The sequence below is a fragment of the Silene latifolia genome, chromosome Y (genome assembly GCF_048544455.1).
Source record: "Silene latifolia isolate original U9 population chromosome Y, ASM4854445v1, whole genome shotgun sequence".
Taxonomy (NCBI): Eukaryota; Viridiplantae; Streptophyta; class Magnoliopsida; order Caryophyllales; family Caryophyllaceae; genus Silene; species Silene latifolia.
The window spans coordinates 293741624-293763926 of NC_133538.1; the positions used below are offsets into that span (position 1 = coordinate 293741624).

Consider the following 22303-nt stretch of genomic DNA (forward strand, 5'->3'; position numbering starts at 1 on the left):
GGTGGGAACGGCTGCGTTCCCCTGCTGGCGGTGAGGAATATCTGTTGTGATGGATATTCTGGCAGGGCTACACACTTTAGTGTATAGTTAGATGATTGGTGATGTGACGGCGTTGGAGATTGTGATTGTGTATCTGTTGTTGTTTATCTTATATTATTTATGCAGTAACTGACCCCGTTTAAATGTTTTGAAAACTGTGGTGATCCATTCGGAGGTGGTGAGCAGTTGTCTAGCAGGTATATTGTGGATGCGCGCGGGATTAGCTTGGGATGGAGTCGCCGCAAGTCTGATAGTAGTTTTCCGCTGTGTTATCTTGAGACCTTTTGTTACTTTAGTTGTAGTTTGGTTTGAGAATAGTTGTACTTTACTTTACAGTTGGTTTTGTTATGTAATCACATAAACTTATCTATTAAAGTACGTTCTTTCATGGTCTATTTGATATTCATTGCCTCGGGTAACCGAGATGGTACCATTTCCATGCGTTAGGTGGTCCTGTTAAGGCACTAGGTGTATGGGGGTGTTACAGTGACCTCATGAGAAGGTTCCCGGGATGCGAATGAGTGAGGACAAAATGCGCCAGAAAGGACCCTTGTTTATTTATGGGCCATGTACACAGCATGCCAAGCTACCGTGAGTGACCAGTCTTTACCCAGAGTTTCGGCCAGGGCGTTACAAATGGTATCAGAGCAACCCTACGACCGTGTTGTGAGCTTGTGGTCAGGAGTACCCGGGTCACCCACCTAGCGGGAGAGGATTCTGGGCTTGGCTAATTGGTTGCGGTTAGATGCTGCTAGGCCTAACGAGGACGTTGCATTCTTCAAGGAGGGGTGTGTTATACTCCACTAAAAGGAAGACGTTATTTGAGTGGGGTACCTCCTTGAAGAGGTCCATTGATAGGCTTAAGATCTTACAAGTGCTTAAACGGATTGTAAGTACTACTCATATCAACAAAGTGCACTTTCTTTTGTAGTTATCCATGCGAAAGAACTCCACAGTTAAGCCTGCTTGGCTAAGAATAATCTTAGGATGGAAGACCTCCTAGGAAGGTTCCCAGGATGCAAGTGAGTGAGGACAAAATGCGATGGAAAAGACCCGTGTTGATCTATCGGCCATGTACACAGCCTGGCAAGCTACCATGAGTGACCGCTCTCGACACAGGGTTTGGGCCGGGGTGTTACATTAGTGGCGGGCAGGATAACAGGGGTATTCAAGATAGGCCCCAGGACACCAGAACTTGGAGGAGGTACATGAAAAAGAAAGACTGGGGATGAGGTATCATCAACACCTGATACCTTAGACTTGACCATAGGACTTACATCAGACTCGAACTCAGACTCAGACTCCGACTCAGACTCATAATCGTCATCTGGCTTAGGTACTCCTTTGAGGATCTATATCCGTATTGAGGGTAGATGGGTCGAACTTATCACTTCTCAAAATCATGCTTACCAAATCTTTGTTTGGTATTACCGGTTTCTTTTCCTATCCGAAGAGGTCACCTAGAGTTTTCTCGTTTTCGACTGGAGTAGGTTTCTTTTTCACCGTGGTTGCAGTCATGATATCATTGGGAGTGTAATAACAATCTTGGAATACATCAATTCCGAGGACCATTTTGTTATTCTTTGAGTCGAAGATAGGTTTGGGGAAATCCAGACATAGGATATCTTCCCCGACTTTCACAAAATGACCGTTTAGAGTCAAAGGATAAGGTCTCATCTCGATATCTTGTTCTTCGGTCGAGATTTTTTTCCTTAGGAAGTCTTCTTCAGTTGGCCCATATCCAAGCATGAACCTCATTCCTTTGTGGATAAGTGACTTCAATTTAAATGTATCCTCTCTTCGGGGGAACGTAGAGAAACCGAAATACTTCCCGGTCTTGAGAATCGTCTCACAGACATGACTTCCGGTGTATAAATCCATATTTCACTTCTCAAAACTGGACTCGAGATCGTTCATGATAATGAAACCACAAGATTCATTAGTGGTATCGATTTGAACTTCGGAGCTCACATCACCTCCGGATACGACAATAGGGGTCGAGTTAATGGTCACTGACTCTCCCTTGAGCGGGATTTTGTTCTTTCGATAAAGGGTTGAAGATACGGCCCCAACGGCATAGATCCATAGCCTCCCGAGCAATAAGTTGAAAGATATGTAACATTTATCACTTGAAAACTGATATTCCTTTCGACACTACCCATACTCACGACCAAAGTGACGAGTCCGGCCACTTGACGCACTGTGCCATTGAAAGCCTAGACCGTTTGTGTGGTCGGTATGAAGTTACTCTTCTAGAGGCCTAAAATTTGAGCAGTCTTTATTGGGAGAACATTAACAGCAGACCTGTCATCAACAAGGGTCATAGGAATGTGCTTGTGACGGCACACTACACAATATACATGGTCAAACATTATTGAGGCCCAAATGATGGCAGGTCTTCATCGGAGAAAGTCACGGCATTAGTGAGCCATAGTCGGTTTTTATCAATAAAAGTGGCCATATCATCTAGGGAAGTATTTGGGGATAAAGTCATATTCATCAATGCTTGCGGCAAAGCTTGACGATGTTCGAACGAGCTTAAAATGAGCTTCCAAATAGAGACATCTACCTTAGTCTTTTGGAGATGCTTGATAAGGGAAGCCTCGGAGGTTGACCTGCACCATGTGCCTCAACTAAGGTGGGCTCTTTGGAGGGTGTCTTATCTGTAACATCCTAAAAAATGGAAGCACGGCTTGACTCTTCGACACGGTAGGAGCACCCATACCGAGTCAAGTGGTTCGACTCGAGGACGTTTTTTCTCAGTTTTAAGATTTCATCTTCAGTGTGCCGAACGATCGCACCCTGAGTGAGATAAATGTCATCTTCATCATCGGCCCAAACACCGTTATTTTATTCCCAAGTTGAAGAATGTATGGTGTGCAATCAATACTAAAATCCCATACTTGAACTTTATTCTTGGTCTGCCTGATGAATTTGGAGCAATCTATATAAATTTTTCCCACGTAAAACCCGGTGAGACGACAAAAGGGCCGGATTAGATGGGATACAATGGTGTTGTCTTAGACGAATACCACACTTTCATGATTACCATAGGGGTTGTTTACATTATTGGGCTTGACGGTTTGGCTAGGGAGCGTTCCGTTCTTGATCATATATTGGATGTCGTGTTTGAGGCGAAAGAAATTTTCAGTGGCATGGCCTTGCCTTGGTGAAAGGCGCAATAGACATTTGGCTTGTACCATTTACCTTGTCGATTAGCAGGTGGGCCCGAAGTCGGACCAATTAGGTTCAGTTTTACTTAAGCTGAGAGCCTTTGGAGAGGATAGGCATAGGTACACCCTATATCCGTGAATACCCAAGGTGCTTGTCGTTATGGCCCTTTAGAAGTTCCTCCCAAATGGCTAACAGCTTGGACATGGTCGGTGGAAGTCGGTGCCCTTGACTTGGAAGAAGAATCACCCTGGTATCCCTTAGGCTTTTCAGCCTCAACAGTTCGGACATCGTCCTCAATTTTCCTTCTAACTCAAATAAGTTCCTTTAACAATAAAAAATTTTGATATTTGATAGCATTTCAGTAGATGGGTCGGAGATTTTTTACGAACTTATCTACCATTTATCTTTCTTCTGGCCTTGTATCCAGCTTCACGCTTTCAGCGCGCCACCTATTTAGGAATTTAGTGAATCCTTCTTTTTCTTTCTGCATCATTACTTCAAGTGTTTGTAGAGTAGTCTGAATTTTGACATTGTCAGCAAAATGTTTACAGAATTCCACCGCGGTATCTTCGAATGGAAGGAAAATCTTTAGCCCGAGATTGTAGAATCACGCCTTCGGGTATTCTCTTAGTGATTGAGCAAAAATGTAAGGCAGCATTTCAGCGGGTACCCCTTGTTGGAGTAGGTGTCCTCCACAATAGTGCGTTTACATATTAAATCTCATTAAAGGAATATACTCGGGATATTTATTCGGAATACTAGTCAGCTGATCAACGTATATCGGTAAATATTGGCCAACTAGGGTTTGACGTTACAGTCGTATGATGACGGTGTTCAATTGATCCTTTTCGGTCACACCTATAAGATGAAACCCCAATGCAAAAGCTTATTATTTATATATGATACAGATAAATTAGTCCCTTGAATATGTTGACAAAATTTTAATCAAGTCAGTTTTAATTTTGATGATGAGTTAGGAACTCAGGCCAAGTGTATTTATTATTTGATTAAACTATATTCGACTAATAAATTTTATATCTTATGTTAATACGATTAAATAAGATGCAATTTAGTAATTAAATGTTAATTGGCTAAATTAGTATTATTTACTAATATTTCATTAGTATTAATACGACTTTGGTACATATTGTGAGGTAGAGGTAATTAGCTAATTAAGGTTAGAAGAAGTTGTAAAATTAGCTAGTTGGATTTTATAAGACCCATTATATATTGCTATAATGGTTAAATGCCACTTATAAGATAAGTGTATATTACACAGTTAATTGTCTCATTCAAATGTTTTTTTTGGTAGAATGTAAACATTCTCATTAAGCTCAAAGAAGTAACAGTTACATCACAGTTCCATTACACACCCATATTAAATAAGCATGTATACAATATGACTCCTCACTACACAATCACTCACTAGACTGTTAGCAAAATCATGCTATACAACCAAATACTATTCCTAGGATTCAACATATTAGGATTCAACACATTTAACCGAAACTTCACTGCTTCCTGTACTCGATACAAGACCAATCCAGGAACCTGCACTGCCCCTGCAACCCTTGCCTGGTTTCTTGCCATCCATATAAAGTAGATTAAGTTTGCAACTGTAGCCATGACTACCTTTTTCTTCAACAAAATCATGCATCTCTACTGCAATACCCAGTCCAGCAGAGGACCATTCCAAGTTATACAAAGCCAGTCAGTGACCATCCTTAGGCATTTCTTACTATAAACACAATCAAAAAACAAACGCTCCTGAGTTTCCTGTTGACTACCACAAAAGAAACACAGACCATCATTGATAATTCCAAACTGCAGAAGTCTCATCTTGGAAAGCGGTATGTTCTTTGCATAAAACCAATTGATGAAATTAACCTTTGGCAGACTAATTCGATTCCAAACAAAAGGACCACAGTTCATCTTTGTACCAGGTGCAAGGAGCGAAGTATACACATTATGAGATGCATACTCCTTCAGAAGCCAATTTTGATTGAAAAAGTCAGCTTTCAATTTGTCTTTCACTCTAAAGATTTATCTTCATGCCCAACTCGAATTGACAGTAGGTTCATAAGACCACCAGTCACATTGCTTTAAATATATATATGGTGCACCCATTTGATCTAGAGACAATCGTTTTTATTGGCTATCCACCATGAGTATTTGCCAATACTAGCAATATTCCATAGGTAACAGTTAACCAGACCTAAACCTCCATGTTCCTAAGCTAAGCAACAAGTATCCCAAGAGACAGCAAGAACCTTATGGTGCTCATCAGATCCAGACCACAAATAATTCCTACATATGTTGTCAACCCTCTTAAGGATACCCTTAGGCAGCAAGAAGATTCTGGCCCAGTAACAATGCAATTGGGACACCACATTCCTAACAAGAACTAACCTACCTGCATAACTAAGTTTCTTAGCACCCCAACTTCGAATTCTTTGAACAAGTTTATCAACCAACTTACTGCATTGATGATTGGTCAGTATTTTATAAGAAATGTCAATCCCCAGGTCACTAAAAGGGAAGACTCCTTCCCTTAATCCAGAGACAGACAAGATAAGAGCAGCTTCATTCTCACCCATCCCATTCATGTAAATATCAGACTTGTCTCTATTCATGGTCAAACCAGATGCCTTAGAGAAAGTTGTCAGGGCTCTCATAATAATCTTAACTGAGGCCACATCTCCTCTACAGAAAAGTAACAGATCATCTGCAAAGGCTAAGTGGCATAACCCAATGGCTCTGCACAGAGGATGAAATCTAAAATAAGGTCTAGTAGTCACCAAATCAAGTATCCTAGTGAGGTATTCCAGGCAGAGTGTAAGGAGAAAGGGGGACATTGGGTCCCCTTCTCTTAAACCTCTCCTTCCTTTGAAAAAGCCAAACTGAGAACCATTCAAGGATAGTGTATAACATGGTGTAGTTACACACTCCATGATCCACACAATCATTTAAGAAGGAAACTTTAGAGCTACTAACATGTCTCATATAAATGTTAAATGGGCAAATTGATACTTAATTTTGTAAGATAATTAAGCACGTGATTTATAAGTATTTGTAGGACAAATGTCAAACAATTAAAATGCACCCACAATACTACATGAAAACCGGTTTAGGTGAGCTAGTGTGGAAATAGAAAAAAAAAATGTTCTTTTGTCTTTTCTTACACATGCTTTGTTCTTATCAATACCACTTTTGTTCTTCCCAAGTGTAATGATCACTTGTGAAGACCACACTCAACCTCACATAGTCACATGCACTCCTTGGGAAGGCAATTTTGAGAGAATAAATTGTTAGAGCAGGTGTCCTCTACAATAGTGCGTTTACTTAATAAATCTCATATTAGAAATACACCAGGGATTTATTTTATATCTGTCAGCTGGTCAACGTAAACCGATAACGGTTGGCTGACTAGAATTTGACGTTACTGTCGTATGACGGTGGTGATCAGCTGATCCCTTTAGGTCACACCTATAGGATGACGCCCAAATGGAAAAACTAATTATTGTATAAGATACAAATTAATTAATTCCTAGTGTAAAATTGACTTTTATTAGTCAAGTGAATTTGTTATTTGATGTCGAGTAAGGTACTCGGGCCAAAGGAAGTTATTATTCAGTTATGCGATAATTGACTAATAAATGTTGGACGATATTTAGTAATTAATAGTTAATTTACTAAATACGTATGTAAAGTGCGTTATTTGTGAGGCGGAGTTAATTAGCTATTTTAAGTTACAAGAAGTTGTAAAATTAGCTAAGAGAGTTTTATGAGACACATTTTATAATGATAAAATGGTCTAATAATACTTAGAAAGGTGGGCATACATTATTTGTTAATTTAAATTATTTAAATGTTAAATAATTAAATTAATATTTAATTATATAAGATAATTAAATAAAAGACTTATAAGCATTTGTAGAACGAATGTTGAAAATCAAAATGGACCCGAAAATAAATATCATGTGGTATTTTACATGGTGTTTATTACACATGTAAAATTCCACTAACAAATGCTCCACATTTTTTTATTATATAATACTCCCTATAAATACCACAACACACAACATCATTTGGTGTTGGAAAAATTTGAGGAAAAAAAAAAAAAAGAACACCCGAATTGAAACTCCAAGGGCTGGTTTTTTGAGAGAAAAAAAGGTTTCTTTTTCTTTCATTTTTCCATCATCAAATGTGATCAAAAGTTGATCATATTCACATCAAATAATTCACATAAAATTATTATACATAAAATATTATTAGAGTAATAATATTTATTTTAATACACTAGGTTAATACTATATACTCCCTCCAATTTTCTTATATCTTCCCTCTTTCCTTTTCCACACTAGTTTGATTATCTTCCCTCTTTCCTTATTTGGCAAATTTTTTTTGGGTAAAATTACAGTTCTGTCCTTATTACTTTTTGCTATTTACAAAATCTGCCATTGTATTATTGGGCCATTAGTTAACAAACCCAACTTATTTTCGACTAATTTTTCAGCCCAAACCCAATTACCACTAATTATAACCCTAATGACTCCCTCCAAATTTATAACAAAACCCTAATTCTTCCTCATTCCGTCTCTTCTCTTTCTTCCGTCTCTCTTCTCTTTCTTCCGCCATTCTTCTAGAGCTTTCTCTCTCTAATCTCAACCGTCCTTCCTTACTAAACTCTCCAAACAAATACTCCATCTTATGATGGATCCAGAAATCTCTATTATATTCCCAAATTACGAAGATCCACCTTGTCTTTTTGGGTTGTTTTCGATTGATGAACCTGCCATGCCTGAATCAATCGAAGTTTCTGATGAAATCGATCAATTTGATAATCAGATCTGCGATAGTGATGCATCCGTTGAATCAAAGTAGATTCTTGCTTCATCTTTGTGGTCGGGCTCTTCTATTGTCCCTGAAACCTGCATGCATTCATATTCCAGTCAGGAATTTGTGCCTAACTCCATAAATCCGCTAACTGTTGAAGAATCTGAAGTGGAGGACGGTTTTCCTACCAAAAAAGAAGTGGACGAGTACCAAAAGTGGTTTAAAAAGGACGTTGAGGAGAGAACTCAGAAGATGCTGGCTAGACGGGAGACTCCTGAGCACAAGAGATGGTTTTTGGAGGAATTATCGAAATATTGGCCTGGTTTTAAGCGTGCCCTCGAGGATTAAGTGAGGATCTGACTATTTTGTTCTCATTTATTGTTTTTTATGTCCTTTTTTCTGCTGTTTTGGTTTGATTTTGTTGTTGGTAAGTGAACTTGTGATGATAATGGCATTCCTAGGAGGTTAATTACCCAATGATATGAGGGTATCAATTTTAGCCAACTGATTTTCATTTCTTTATGCATAATGCCTCCACCATTATGATTAATGTTTGTGATGTGGCTATGCTTAAGTTTGATTATCTGTCTGCACTTGAATTGTTCACATACTGATTACTGTATATGAGAAGTCTGGTGTTTTGCTAAATAAAGACAACTTTCATTGGTGATAGGCCATGATTACAAACTTTGCCAAATGTGAATAAATGAACATCAAAGTTCTACAAAAAATGCTGATTCATCTTGTCATTGCTGATGGTGTCAAAATACATGCCTTCAATGCTGATGTTGTCCAAAATACAGGGTCATTTTTTATGTTTCATGCCTTAATTACTTACGCTCTTCAACCTGTTCAAAATAATGCTCCCTTCACCAAGGCAAAACATGAATATTTATTCATGTTTTGCCTTACTGAAGTCGAGGAGTAGTCATTGAGAGTGCTGCTACCAAATCTTCTACCCCAGTTGCAGCTTCTAGATTCTGTAAATGAGTCACAGCAGTTGTAATAATATCACGGTCAACTAATAAGTACTCAGGCAACAAACCTGCTTTTGCAAGCTTAGACTTATGCATATGAGGAATCTTGTATCCATTGCCACCACGTAGTGTCAGTATTTCAATCATACATGCCTGTAAAGTAATGAAAACATAGTTAAGTTTGATGACTTCTAAGTTGTTCCATGCTGTAGTGACTTCATGCACAAGATCAGTTAGATTCTATTCATTTGTTAGCACTTGTAGTGACTGAATAGCTCTGAAAAACCCTAAATCCAAGACATTTAAGTCTGGTGAATTAGGGGGTTGCTGCTTTAACTCTATTTTCTACCCATCTGCATTAGCTGCCTTTTGCCAATCAGGGTCTTTGTTGTCTATGTGTGGCCTTGCATTGTCTTGCTGTATTATTATGTGTTTGGATCTTGTTGAGGGCCATTTGGCCTTGATTGTTGGCAAGACAACATCAATGAGGTAGTGTTTTACGACTTGTCTATTGACTGATTCAACTGGTTTGGTTTCCATTGTGCCTTTTTCTCTGTTCTTTGAACTTCTCTTGGCTGGTTCCTCAACTGTCATTGGAAATAATCCAATCTTGCCATCAAATATGACTTCATCATTAGCATCATATATTGGTCTTGCAACAGCACACATGAACATAATCTTGGGTATAAAAGCCTTTGATTGCACACATCTTTCTGGTAAAGATTCAGAATTTACCAAGTAGTACCTCTGGTTTATTTTAGTTAAATAAAACCACTTTTCATCCAAATGAATAACATTACTTTGATCATTAAACTTTGCAAAGTCTATATTTGGCTCTAAATGCAAAGATTTGAGGCAGAACAATAACATGGCAAGCTTGTTTTTATCAGTTAGACCAGGTTTGAGTGAATTAGTATGACTATTGATCACCTTGTTTGCAACCCATTTGGCAATTGTGCTTTGACTGACCCCCAATTTAGCAGCTATTCTTGCCTCTGTTGTTCTGTCCTTCAAGTCTAAGGACTTGAACAACTCTTCATCAAACACCTTCTTAGCATGGCATTTTTTCCCCTTCATCTTGCTATCAACATTGATAACAACACCATTATTCATTTGTTTTTTTGCCTTATTCCAAATGTCTGTGATTGTTTTTCTACAAACACCAAATTTGTTTGCAACTGCAAGCATTTGACCCCTTGGAGGTTTGCCATTGACTGATTTTGTGAGTAATATTTGGACAATAAAAGTCCTTTCAATATTTGATAAATGCCTTGTTTTCATTTAATGGTTTGCAGTTATTGTGATTGTGTGTTAAATGCTCCTGAAATGAATATTTTGTGTATTTATATCTAATCATATGGTGGTAAGAATCACATTTGGCAAAGTGTAAAATTGGCGCCTAAAATGACATTGAAAGTGGTCTGAAATTTTTGGCTGGAAATTTTAAATTTTTGTGCCAAATTTTAAATTTTTGTGCATTTGGCAAACCTGACTAATCCTATGAAAATTAGTGTGAACTTTTCTTGTGTAGGTCCAGGTTACAAGTTGGCTAATCTTGTGACGGAAATTTGTTGACAACATGAAAAGGAAAAAAAAGCCAAATCTGAAGTTCAAGTTTTTTTTTTTTTTTTGGGAAATTAGCTTTAATTTGTCAACTGTATTAATTAATGGTGTAATTTAAGTAATATAATGATGTAATTTAACTCTAATCAGTCCATGTAAGCCAGAATATGTACTTTAATGGCATTGGCAGCCGTGCAACATTTTGGAGGGAAATTTGTATGCTAATTCTTGTTTAATTGTGGCTGAGTTTAAGTATCCTACCATTAGTGTTAATCTATCATCTAATGACAACCTTCTCTTTCCAATAAAGTACTCACTCTCCTATTATTCTATTCATTCCTTATCTTCCCCTTAATCTTTGTGCCCAAAAGAAAGGGGAAGATATAAGGAAATAGGAGGGAGTATTAAGACTTGTTTGATTGCCCATAAAAAAACACATAAATTGTAATTCATGGGAAGTGTAAATATAGCTTGTTGTTTGGTTACTCCAATTCACATGAATGGGAACTTCCTAGGAACTCTGTTCTTTTGAACTTCTATTTGCTTTTTAAGTTCAGTTCAGTTTCTATAAGTTCAGTTCAGTTCAGTTCTTATAAGTGCAGTTCAGTTCCTATAAGTTCAGTTCAGTTCAGCTCTTATAAGATCAATTCAGTTCAGTTCCTATAAGTTCAGTTCAGTTCAGTTCAATTCAGCTCCTATAAGTTCAGTTTAGACAAGTTCGTACAACTTATACTAACTATAAATTCATACCCGTTTTTTAATATTGACGAATTGAAAAAAAATAGTTCCTTTTTCATTAAAATCAATGCAAAAAAAATCCAACATTAAAATTATCCTATATACATTATTCTTAAAAAAAAATAGATGGTTAGAAAAAAAATAGATGGATTCGATGATGCCAGTAAAAATGAAGATGAAGATGAAAGTGACGAGTAGGATGATAATATGGAAATAGATGGTTAGAAAAAAATGTAATATGTAATTTATTTTTTTATTGTAATGTATTGTAGTAGTTGTAAGAAAAAATAATATATATATATATATATATATATATATATATATATATATATATATATATATATACATATAGAGATTGGATTTGGTGATTTTGGTTCTTATGGTGAGTTGTGAGTTGGGGAAATCTCAGCCACTATATTATATTAGAGATGAAAGGCCAAGATTAATCTTAATTGTCATATAAAAGCATTGTCATTTACTTTATTTTCTCTTTTTTCTAGTGCTACTTTTTTTTTTTTTACTTTAAATTTTTTTATCTTTTTTTTTTTTAACTCGTGTTATTATGCTTTTTTTCTACAACTTTGATTTTTTTCCTCTTATGTTTTTCTCTAATTTTCTCATTATGTTACCTTTTTTTCTTCTTCTTTTTGTACCAGATTTTTTTTTACTTGAAATTTTTTTTACTCTTTTTTTTTTACCTCGTGTTATTATGTTGTTATTGTGCTTTTTTTACTTTCATTTTTTGAACGACTTTGATTTTTGTTCTCTCTTTTTTTTACCACATGTCATTTTTTATTCCGCTGTTATTGTGATGTTATTCTGCTGTTACTTTGATTTTTTTTACGACTTTATTTTTTTTTTCTTTTTTTTTCCACGTGTTATTGTGCTGTTATTCTACTGTTATTGTGATGTTATTCCGGTGTCACTTTGATTTTTTTTTACTTTTATTTTTTTACTACTTTGATTTTTTTACTCTTTTTTTACGCATGTTATTGTGCTGTTATTCTGGTGTTATTGTGATATTATTCCGGTGCCACTTCTATTTTTTTAACGATTTTGATTTTTTTTCTCTTTTTTCCCCACATGTTATTGTTATTCCGCTGTTATTGTGATGTTATTCTGCTGTTACTTTGATTTTTTTACGACTTTGGTTTTTTTTTTCTTTTTTTTACCACGTGTTATTGTACTGTTATTCTACTGTTACTGTGATGTTATTCCGGTGTCACTTTGATTTTTTTACTTTTATATTTTTACTACTTTGATTTTTTTACTCTTTTTTTACGCATGTTATTGTGCTGTTATTCTGGTATTATTGTGATATTAATCCGGTCTCACTTTGATTTTTTTAACGATTTTGATTTTTTTTCTCTTTTTTTTCCAACATGCTATTGTTATTCTGCTGTTATTGTGATGTTATTCTGCTGTTACTTTGATTTTTTTTTTTACGACTTTGATTTTTTTTTCTTTTTTTAATGTGTTATTGTGCTGTTTTTCCGGTGTCACTTCCATCTATAATTTAGAATATAAATTTTGGGAAGATGAAGTACATAAAAATGGATTAAAACATAACAAAACTTGAACTTTACAAATAAAATTTAATGACCCATTTGATTTAAAACACAAAATTAAGAAAATTTCAAAAGGGAGCTGGTGATTGTCACAGAAAATTAAGAAGTGAAAGATATATACATTGTGAATCTGAGACGTGCAGGGTCTATTGTTCATCACTATTAGTTCATGGAGACCATCTACACCACCATTTAAACTTAGTTTATTGAATTAATCAGACCAAATAAATAAAAGAAATACAAGTTTAGTGAGTCAAACAAAAAAATAAGTGGGGTTTAATAAAGTAGAGATTAGTAGAACTAGTTGCCAATAATTAAGTCTTAAACACATGTTTAATTAGCAGGTGATCACTATTAATCCATATACAATTGATTTAGGAGACCATCGAAACATTTATAAAGATCACTATTAGTTCATGGAGACCATCGAAACATTTATAAAGATCACCAATTGTGAAATTTCGCCCGAAAAAAAGTTCTCATCGGATACACAGTCAAAAGGCTATGTTTTCTCGAAAACACTATACTGCGTAATTACTAAGAACACAACCAAGTATCAGTAAGGAAAGAGATTAATCTCCTGTAATAATCGACTACAACACTTCAAAGCATATCCAAAATTGCAGAATATTTCCCAGCTGGTGATCACTATTAGTTCATGGAGATCATCGAAACATTTATAAAGATCGGATATTCAAAGTACCAAAAACAATCAATCCCACACAAGACATTTTTCATCAATTAAAAACAGCCCATTTCACGAAAAAACCCAACTTGCAGAAAATTAATAAACCAACAAGAGATTAATCAACCATTAATCCAAACCTAAAACATTACAGCAATATCATACTCGTACATACTTCGATTAATCAACTATTAATCCATATACAATTCAACAACAATATAAATCTGAAAAAATGAAACAAAATATGAACATTATAACAAATAAATGAAAAAAAAGGTAAAAAAATTGATGAAAATTAATAATTGATGACGGAACTCCGGAGAACGAAAATTCAAAACTCCGTCAAATATCAAATCGCACCACGCCGTCGCACCTCTATGAAAACACTACATCTCATTTTTTTTAAAAACAATTGTGATTTAAATCGTAGATTTAAGCAAAACGAAGAAAAAATTCAAAAACTAACCACATTAATGACATTGTTGCAATATTTCAAGTCCAATGGATTCCATTTTGGTCGAAAATGTCTCTAATTTTGGTGGTGGTGTGAGTAGTACGCCGGAGACGAGATTAATTAAGATAATCCGGACAATAAAAAAGGAGAATCTAAGGAAAAGCAGCGACGGTACGGTGAACCTGCGCTTGATCGCTGACGAGGTTCATGACGGAGCTCCGTCGTCAGTCCGTTAGTGGTTGTCGGCATTGCTATGTTGAGACTGTTGACAGTAGGTGTAAAGTTATGAATGACTATTGTTGATGGTTGGAGTTATGCGTGTCACTTGGAGTTGGGACATAGGATTTTAATTTGTTATTAAAAGAGTTGATGTCAGCCGTTGATTTCACTTTATTCAATGGTTCAGATTTTCCAAACTCACAATTCACCATAAGAATCAAACTCACGAGATCCCGCCTCTATATATATATATATATATATATATATATATATATATATATATATATATATAAATAAAGCGTAAATTTTTTTATAAGTTCAGCTCATATAAGTTTAGTTCAGCTCTTATAAGTTCAGTTCAATTCCTATAAGTTCAGTTCAGTTCAGCTCCTATAAGTTCAGTTTAGCTCCTATAAATCCAGTTCAGTTCTTATAAATTCAGTTCAGTTCAGTTCAGCAAATAGAAGTCCAAAAGAAGAGGGCCTAATTTTTCCATGATGGAGAAAGTTGCTTACTTAGGCTCCGTTTGGCACGACACTTCAGGTAGCTTATTTGACCAGAGTAGCTTATTTGACCAAAATTTCAGCTACCTGATTTTTTTGAAGTGTTTGACAAGTAGCTTATTTGGTTAAATAAGGTACCTGAAATAAAATGCTACCTCAGGTAGCATTTGAGAAATCAGGTACCTGAAATGACTTATTTTCCATTTTTTACCTCTTTATTTTATACTCCCTCTGGCTTATAATTTTCTTCCCGTTTCTCTAATATATGTGAGGAGTATTATAATGAAATGGGAAGAAAACAGCAAGCCGGAGGGAGTAATATTAAATAATTTTCATATCCTTTTACGTCATTTTACCAAAATCAGCTACCTTTTCAGCTAGTTTGTCAAACACATTTTTATATAATCAGTTACCTTATCGATTCTAATCTTCACTACTTTATCGATTACCTTTTTCGAGTTTCGATTAGTTTTTCGATTTTTTTTACCTTTTCAGGTAGTTTTGCCAAACAGAGCCTTAGCTCCCTGGGTAATTGGAAGGTTCCACATACAACCAAACAACATTTTCAAATTCACATGAATTATAATAGCATAGTAATTAGAACTTCCCGGGCATTGCATTTTCCCGTTGCGAACCAAACAACCCCTTAGTAAAATATTCGATCAATGGATATAATGTTTAATTTAAGTTAAAAACAAAAAAATTATCTGACACTGTTCTTTGTTCCCTTGGAGTTCAATTTTGTCATGTTCCTCCAATTTTACAAGAAATTCAGAATATAAACAAATTTATGTCCTTTATTTGATGAGGTCCCTCTCTTGTTGGTTTTGCAGAATTATTGTTTGAAATCATGTAACTAGTAATCCACAAATCGTATATGAAACGAATCTATTAATCATTTAATCGAACAAGTCCTGCGCAAGTATTTGGATTGGTGTCACATGTTGGATCATCTCATACGTGACTCGCTATTAGTGATCCAATTACAGTTTTACTGATAGACTATAATGGGCTTGCAGTGTTCATATTCCTTTATATATCCTTGTTGATAAGAAAACCATTTTTTTTCACAGGTTGGTTCATTCTCAGATTCAAAAAGTCGTTCGTATTTATAGTTTTATACACTATTGTTGTTGGATCGTCTCTAATTTTCATAGTGTATTTCACTGGGAGCGGTTTGGTTGCAAAGGACTACAAGGAAGTCAGTCTCTTACTTCAACTTGATGAAAAATCTTAATTCTGCATAAGCTGTGCATAAACTACAATTACGTAATTATTCTTTGGCCACGGAATATGATAGAATATAGCAAAATGAGACATGAATTTTGTTCCGTTTGTGCTGTGGAGTACCCCACTACATTGCCTTAAGACGGAAACTCTTGAGGCACAGGACAATGTTGCTCGTTTCATTCCAAAGGTGGGACTGCAGGACCTCTTATTAAATATTAGCATTCATTTGAATCACATGGTCCAAAATTTTCCATGAAAGACACTTTTACCTGCCTGTGCTTTCTCATTTTATGTCATTAGGGGTTGGGAGGTTAAGAATGTTGAGACTCGAGAACCGTCATCTCTCTAGGATGTTATGTTAGCTTATAAGATTCATGAAGTGCAATGATGGCTGGTTCAGTTTCCACCATTCTGTTTATAGTACGGCATATTTGGCTCGACAAGAGGACTTCTAGATACTACTTGTTGGACCCTACCATGACAACTCAACCCATTGGAAAAGGGTGTTCCCTTTTGTCCAATGGGTCACTGTGAGTTGTCATGGTAGGGTCCCTTTTGTCCAATGGGTCACTGTGAGTTGTCATGGTAGGGTCCAACAACGGCTGGTAGTGCTTGTTTAGTCTAAGCTCACAATGATGATAAACAACTACAGATATGTTCACAGTGGCTAAATGCTGTCAAGTGTAGTTTTGCCGGCGTTGTTTAGATATTTACACCTTCCCTTCACCTTAGACCATCCCCAAGTGACCTTGTCGGGTCACGCTAATGACTTTTTAAACTTGGATTAACAACATGAAATTGGTGACCTTGAACAACTCAGGGGCAACCCATGACCCTGAGTAGAGAAAATGTTAATAGTTGGTGACCTTACACGTGGCGTATTGCTATTGGTTTACAACATTAAAAAATCAAAAAAGTACAAAGAAATTGCAGGCTTCTCTTTCTCTGCTGTTCTGCTTCTCTGCTACATAGGTGTTGTTTTTTAGCCTTTCTTCCTTGTTTTTTCTTTACACGCCAACTTCCTTCCCTTTCCCCAAGTCCTCTTAAATTTTTTCATCCATAATTTTCTCAACTCCTACCATACAACCATAAATATTAATTGTGTAGTAAAAATGTATGTAAAAAACAGTATAAAAGAAGAAGTAAAAAATGCAAATCAATAATATTTTTAATCTCCTACCTAAAATAAATTACAAACATAAAAAAAAATATAACTCAAACACTTATATAATTCTCAATTTTCAAATATATTATGGATTTAAGCGAGTTTGATTTTTCAAGTTATGCTATTGACGATTGTTCAACATATCAAGACTCTCAAAATTTCGATTTAAATCAAACTACTCCAATTCCCACTTTTACGGAATTAATTTCGGATAGCCAAAAGAATCAAAATATCGATGTTTTTGGAAATCAAATCTTGTTGTCCAAACTTCAAACTCAAGAATTTGTATCAGAAACCCCCCTTTTTTGTTCAAAAAAAACAAAAAATCATTAGCATCCACAAAAAATCAATCCAATTCCAAAATGGATGATCGGATTTGGACCGAAAAGGAAGAAGAAGCTCTTATGTCCGCGGATTATGTGTAGTACCGACTCAATACTTGGAAAAAACCAAAGAACCATCACAAGATGGAATGATGTATTTCAGCTATATGAAAAAAGTCGTACGGAAAATCAAAATCAAAATAAACTTGGGATTACTCAATACAGCTGTGAGTAAATGGGTTGGTTGCTACACACAAGTTCTAAATCGACCACCGGTAAGCGGTACTAACATCAACGACGACATAGAATTAGCTCAGAAATTATTTCGAAAGGTGAATAATGGTAACGATTTTATTGACTTTTATGTTTACGATAAAATCATGAGTGGTCACTCCAAATGGAGCTTACAAAAACAACAATTTGAGCTCTCTGGAAACTCTAAGTCGGGTTCAAAAAGGTCAAGATCGAAAATGGATTCTAGCCCTTCTAGTGTAAATGTCGGGACCCCGTCTAGTCTAAATGTTGGAACCCCGTCTAGTGTTAATGTTCCAACCCCGTCTAGTCTTAATGTCGACGCAAGTGAACGACCGAAGGACGGAGGCTGACTAAAAAAGAAGCGGAATGGAAAAGCACCTGAGGTCGTGCCTGATTCTATGTTAAGTGCAGACGACCGAGAAATAATGGAGGGAAATAGGCTCACTACGAAAGAGCAAATTGATTTTCGGCAAAAAAGGCTTGCAGCTGATTTTGAAATCGAAAAAATTAGAATTCAAAAAATGAAAACAAAAATGGAGATGGGTTGGTTGAACACATTGCTCCCGCAACAAAATATAAACCCGAAAGATCAAGAGTTGAAGGACAAGCTAATGGACAAATATATGTCTGATATTTAGTTTATTTAATATGTTTTTATTTTCTGCTTTTATTGTTGGTTTAATCATCAATCAGCTGAAAGATCAATATGTAACTCGCTTATTAATTATGTAACCCGAAAGATCAATATGTAACCCGAAAGATCAATTTGCAACGATGAATGAATCAGAAAATAAATCAGAAAATCCCAACAAAATCTCAGAAAATTCCAACAAAATAAATCGCTAATGGGAGTGGAAAAATTGGGTAGCATTGAGTGCATGCATTGACTGTATGCATTGACTGCATGCATTGGGAGTGGAAAAATTGTCCCACAGCATGGGCGGGACAATATGCCGGGAGAAGTTCAAAGCCAACGGTCATTTTGGAAGCGGTCGCTTCGTACGATTTATGGATATGGCATGCTTTTTTCGGCACACCAGGTTCGCTTAATGATATTAATGTTCTTGAACATTCTCCACTCTTTAATGACGTTTTAGAAGAATCTTCCCCACCTGTTAATTTTTCGGTTAATGGTACGGACTATAATATGGGATATTATCTTGCTGATGGTATATATCCTAGTTGGGCAACATTTGTTAAAACAATTAATGCGCCACAAATTCAAAAGCATAAGTTATTTGCAGCTCGACAAGAGAGTTGTCGAAAAGATGTGGAACGTGCTTTTGGCGTCCTACAAGCTCGATTTGCGTTCATCAAACGCCCTTGTCTTCTTTGGGATCGAGCTAATATGGGGAAGGTTCTTATGGCTTGTATTATTATGCATAATATGATAGTTGAAGATGAAAGAGAAACTTATCTTAACTATGAAAACATAATCGCAGAGTTCAAAGAAGATAATCCGACTTCAGCTAGTGATGATCCATATGAATATCATCGTCTTAGAAGATCGCCTCAAGAACGATTCATAGAAATTCATGGTGAGAATCGTGATCGTGCCACTCATAACGCTCTGAAAAATGATCTCATTGAGCATATTTGGCAAAACTTCCGTAACTCGAATTAGTTTAGAATGCATTTTTTTATTTCGTAGTATTTAATGTTTTTTAAGTTCGTGTTTTTTTTTTTTGAATTATGTATGCGGTTTTTTTATATGTTGACTCATGCTTTCAATAAATTTTATTTATTGCCAATAATTTTTTTTTAATGTACAGTATCAAATTAATTTACTTAACATATTTGAGTAGAATTTATTTTTAAAATGAAAAGAATAACTTAATTGTAGTATGTTATTAAATAATAATTGTAAAAGTAAGAGAGAGATTTTGGTGGGGTAGTGAATGTGGTAAATGATTGGAAATGTTGGAAAGTGGAAAAATGATTGGGTTGGTGACCCAGGTCGTGACCTTCTGCTTGGGAGGGTGAAAGTGGGTCAAGATTAATAAGGTGCGATTAAGAGGAAAATTTTTGGTGACCCGATTAAGGCGACCTTCTGCTTGTGGATGGTCTTAGAGTGACTAAAGACTAACAAAATATGAGATGATCACCACTTTCCGAAAATGCATAGTGAATTGGTAAATGCAGCATAGAATTTGCCCTAAGAAGGCTATGATCAAGCCAACATTCAAAGCACTCTAAGACATAGCAAGCCCTCGTGATGGCATTTTTAAAAAAGTTTCAGATACTGAAATTTCAAATTAAGATTCCTGTAGAAAAATGAACTGCTCAAAGAAAAGGCGAATGCTTATCTAAAATACTAAGATAGGAGTACTAAAAAATGCGAACCAGGATTTCTGTAGAAGGATAAACTAGTAAAAGAAATAGGAACACAAATGAAAGCTACAGAAGCAGCGTAACCTTTGTGGATGGAAATTCTCAACATCAATAACTTCATCCCAAAGAAAAATGTAATCGTACTCTGCAACAATATCTGGATGCAAGAAGCGTTTGGCAAACCACCTGCACAGATAAGTCATCTGCAGTTTTAGGCTATCTTAAATCCTCGAGTGATAGTACTTGCACTAACAAAACGAAGTTTGAAGCTCGTAATTTACCATTTTGTTTGATTCTTAGCAGACACATGTATCACACGATCATTCCATTTCATGTCACTCCATTCATCCACAACACCATCATAATGAAAAAGCATTACAGCAAAATCATGTCTCAAGAACTGCAAAAATTATTCCACAACTGAATTAGTAGTGAAAAGGAATGACTATCGATATGCGACCTTAATAGAGAACAACAAGTTATCACCTTTTCAACAATATCATTAACAATTTCCTTCTGCATTACTCCCACTGCCATTGCCAACAAGTTTGAAAATGGCTTCAAATTTGAAAGTAAGGTAATCCCTTAGGGAGATGCATTGCATTCATCGTATATATATAGTTACACAAGATTACGAGATCGCTAAATACAAGGAAACATAATCACTATACAATCAATCTAGGAGATACGGAATCAAATAAATATATACAAAATATTTACTAATATACCCCCGCAGTCTAAGCGGGAGGAGAGCGTACGCTGAGACTGGAATGAAAACTGGGTTATCGGACAAATAAACCGCAGTCACAGTAAACAAGGCTAGCGGTAGAGATAGGCACCCGGAGTTCAAGCAACAAATTACGTAACCAGCTAGTCTCAGCAATGGCGTTAGCAACACTCCTGTATTCGGCTTCCGCACTAGAACGAGAGACAGTTCGTTGGCGCTTGGAAGACCAGGACACCAAGTTGTCACCAAGAAAGACACGGTAGCCGGAAGTAGAACGGCGAGAGTCAGGGCAACCACCCCAATCGGCATCGGTATAAGCCGTCAAAGATAGAGCGGCAGATTTTGTCAATGTAAGGTCGTAGATAAGAGTGCCCTTAATGTACCGCAGAATACGCTTTAAAAATTGAAAATGAGGCTCACGAGGGGCGTGCATAAAAAGACAGACCTGTTGGACGGCGTAGGTGATATCGGGTCTAGTGATGGTGAGATATTGAAGAGCTCCGGCAATACTTTGATAACGAGACGGGTCGGCGAGGAGGGGGCCAGCAGTTGTGCTCAATTTAGACCCAGCGGCAACAGGAGTAGAGACCGGATTACAAGAGGCCATGTTTGGGCGACTAAGAATGCCACGAGCATATTGATGTTGAGATAAGAACAGGCCCGTGGATGTGCGCGTCACTTGGATGCAAGGAAAATGGTGCAATTTACCGAGGTCGGACATCGCAAATTCCTGTGACAAGTCAGCAATAATACGACGAAGTAGAGAAGTACTAGATGTAGTTAATGTCGTCGACATAAAGTAGCAAATAGGCCGTATCAGGGCCACTGTGAAAAATGAATAAAGAGTGGTCACAAATGCTGCTACGGAACCCCTTGGATAAAATAAAAGTCGCAAACCGTTGATACCAAGCTCGTGGACCTTTCTTAAGACCATAAAGAGACTTACGGAGGCGACATACATGGCGAGGCATGGAGGAGTCGACGAAGCCAGGGGGTTGGTGCATATAGACGGTTTCAGCAAGATCCCCATGTAGAAAAGCGTTCTTGACATCCAATTGATGGATAGGCCAAGAGCGAGTGACCGCAAGGCTAAGTACAGTACTGTAGTGGGCTTAACTACCGGACCGAAAGTTTCGTTACAATCAATGCCCACCTGTTGACACTTACCATTGACCAAGAGACGTGCCTTATAGCGCTGCAATGTGCTGTCAGATTTGAATTTGTGACGAAAAAGCCACATACAACGAATAACAGGAGCATTAGGCGGACGAGGTACAAGTTCCCATGTTTTATTATCGATTAAAGCACGAAACTCGTCATTCATTGCAGCATTCCAGTGAGGGTTCTGGAGGGCATCGTGAGGGTTTTTGGGAAGAGGAGAGATGGGTGGCGTGGTGGTAGTGTAACACCCCCATACTCCGAGTGCCTTACCAGGACCACTCAGGTATGAAGACATCACCATCTCGATTGCCCGAGGTATGATAATCAAATAGACAAAACAGAAACAACATTTAAT

The 22303-nt window shown here is 36.5% G+C and overlaps 2 protein-coding genes across 2 annotated transcripts; both read right to left on the reverse strand.

Annotated features, from left to right (window-relative positions):
* Positions 1–8957: 8957 nt before the first annotated feature.
* Positions 8958–10307, reverse strand: LOC141630947 (uncharacterized). Its single transcript, XM_074443679.1, has 2 exons — positions 9393–10307; positions 8958–9179 (listed from the first exon to the last, which is right to left on the reverse strand). Exons 1-2 carry the CDS (start codon positions 10305–10307, stop codon positions 8958–8960), a joined length of 1137 nt encoding a protein of 378 aa, XP_074299780.1.
* Positions 10308–19921: 9614 nt separating this feature from the next.
* LOC141630948 (uncharacterized) lies at positions 19922–20618 on the reverse strand. The gene is made up of 4 exons (XM_074443680.1): positions 20547–20618; positions 20342–20460; positions 20131–20246; positions 19922–19971 (listed from the first exon to the last, which is right to left on the reverse strand). Exons 1-4 carry the CDS (start codon positions 20595–20597, stop codon positions 19922–19924), a joined length of 336 nt encoding a protein of 111 aa, XP_074299781.1. The 5' UTR covers positions 20598–20618.
* Positions 20619–22303: the final 1685 nt, after the last annotated feature.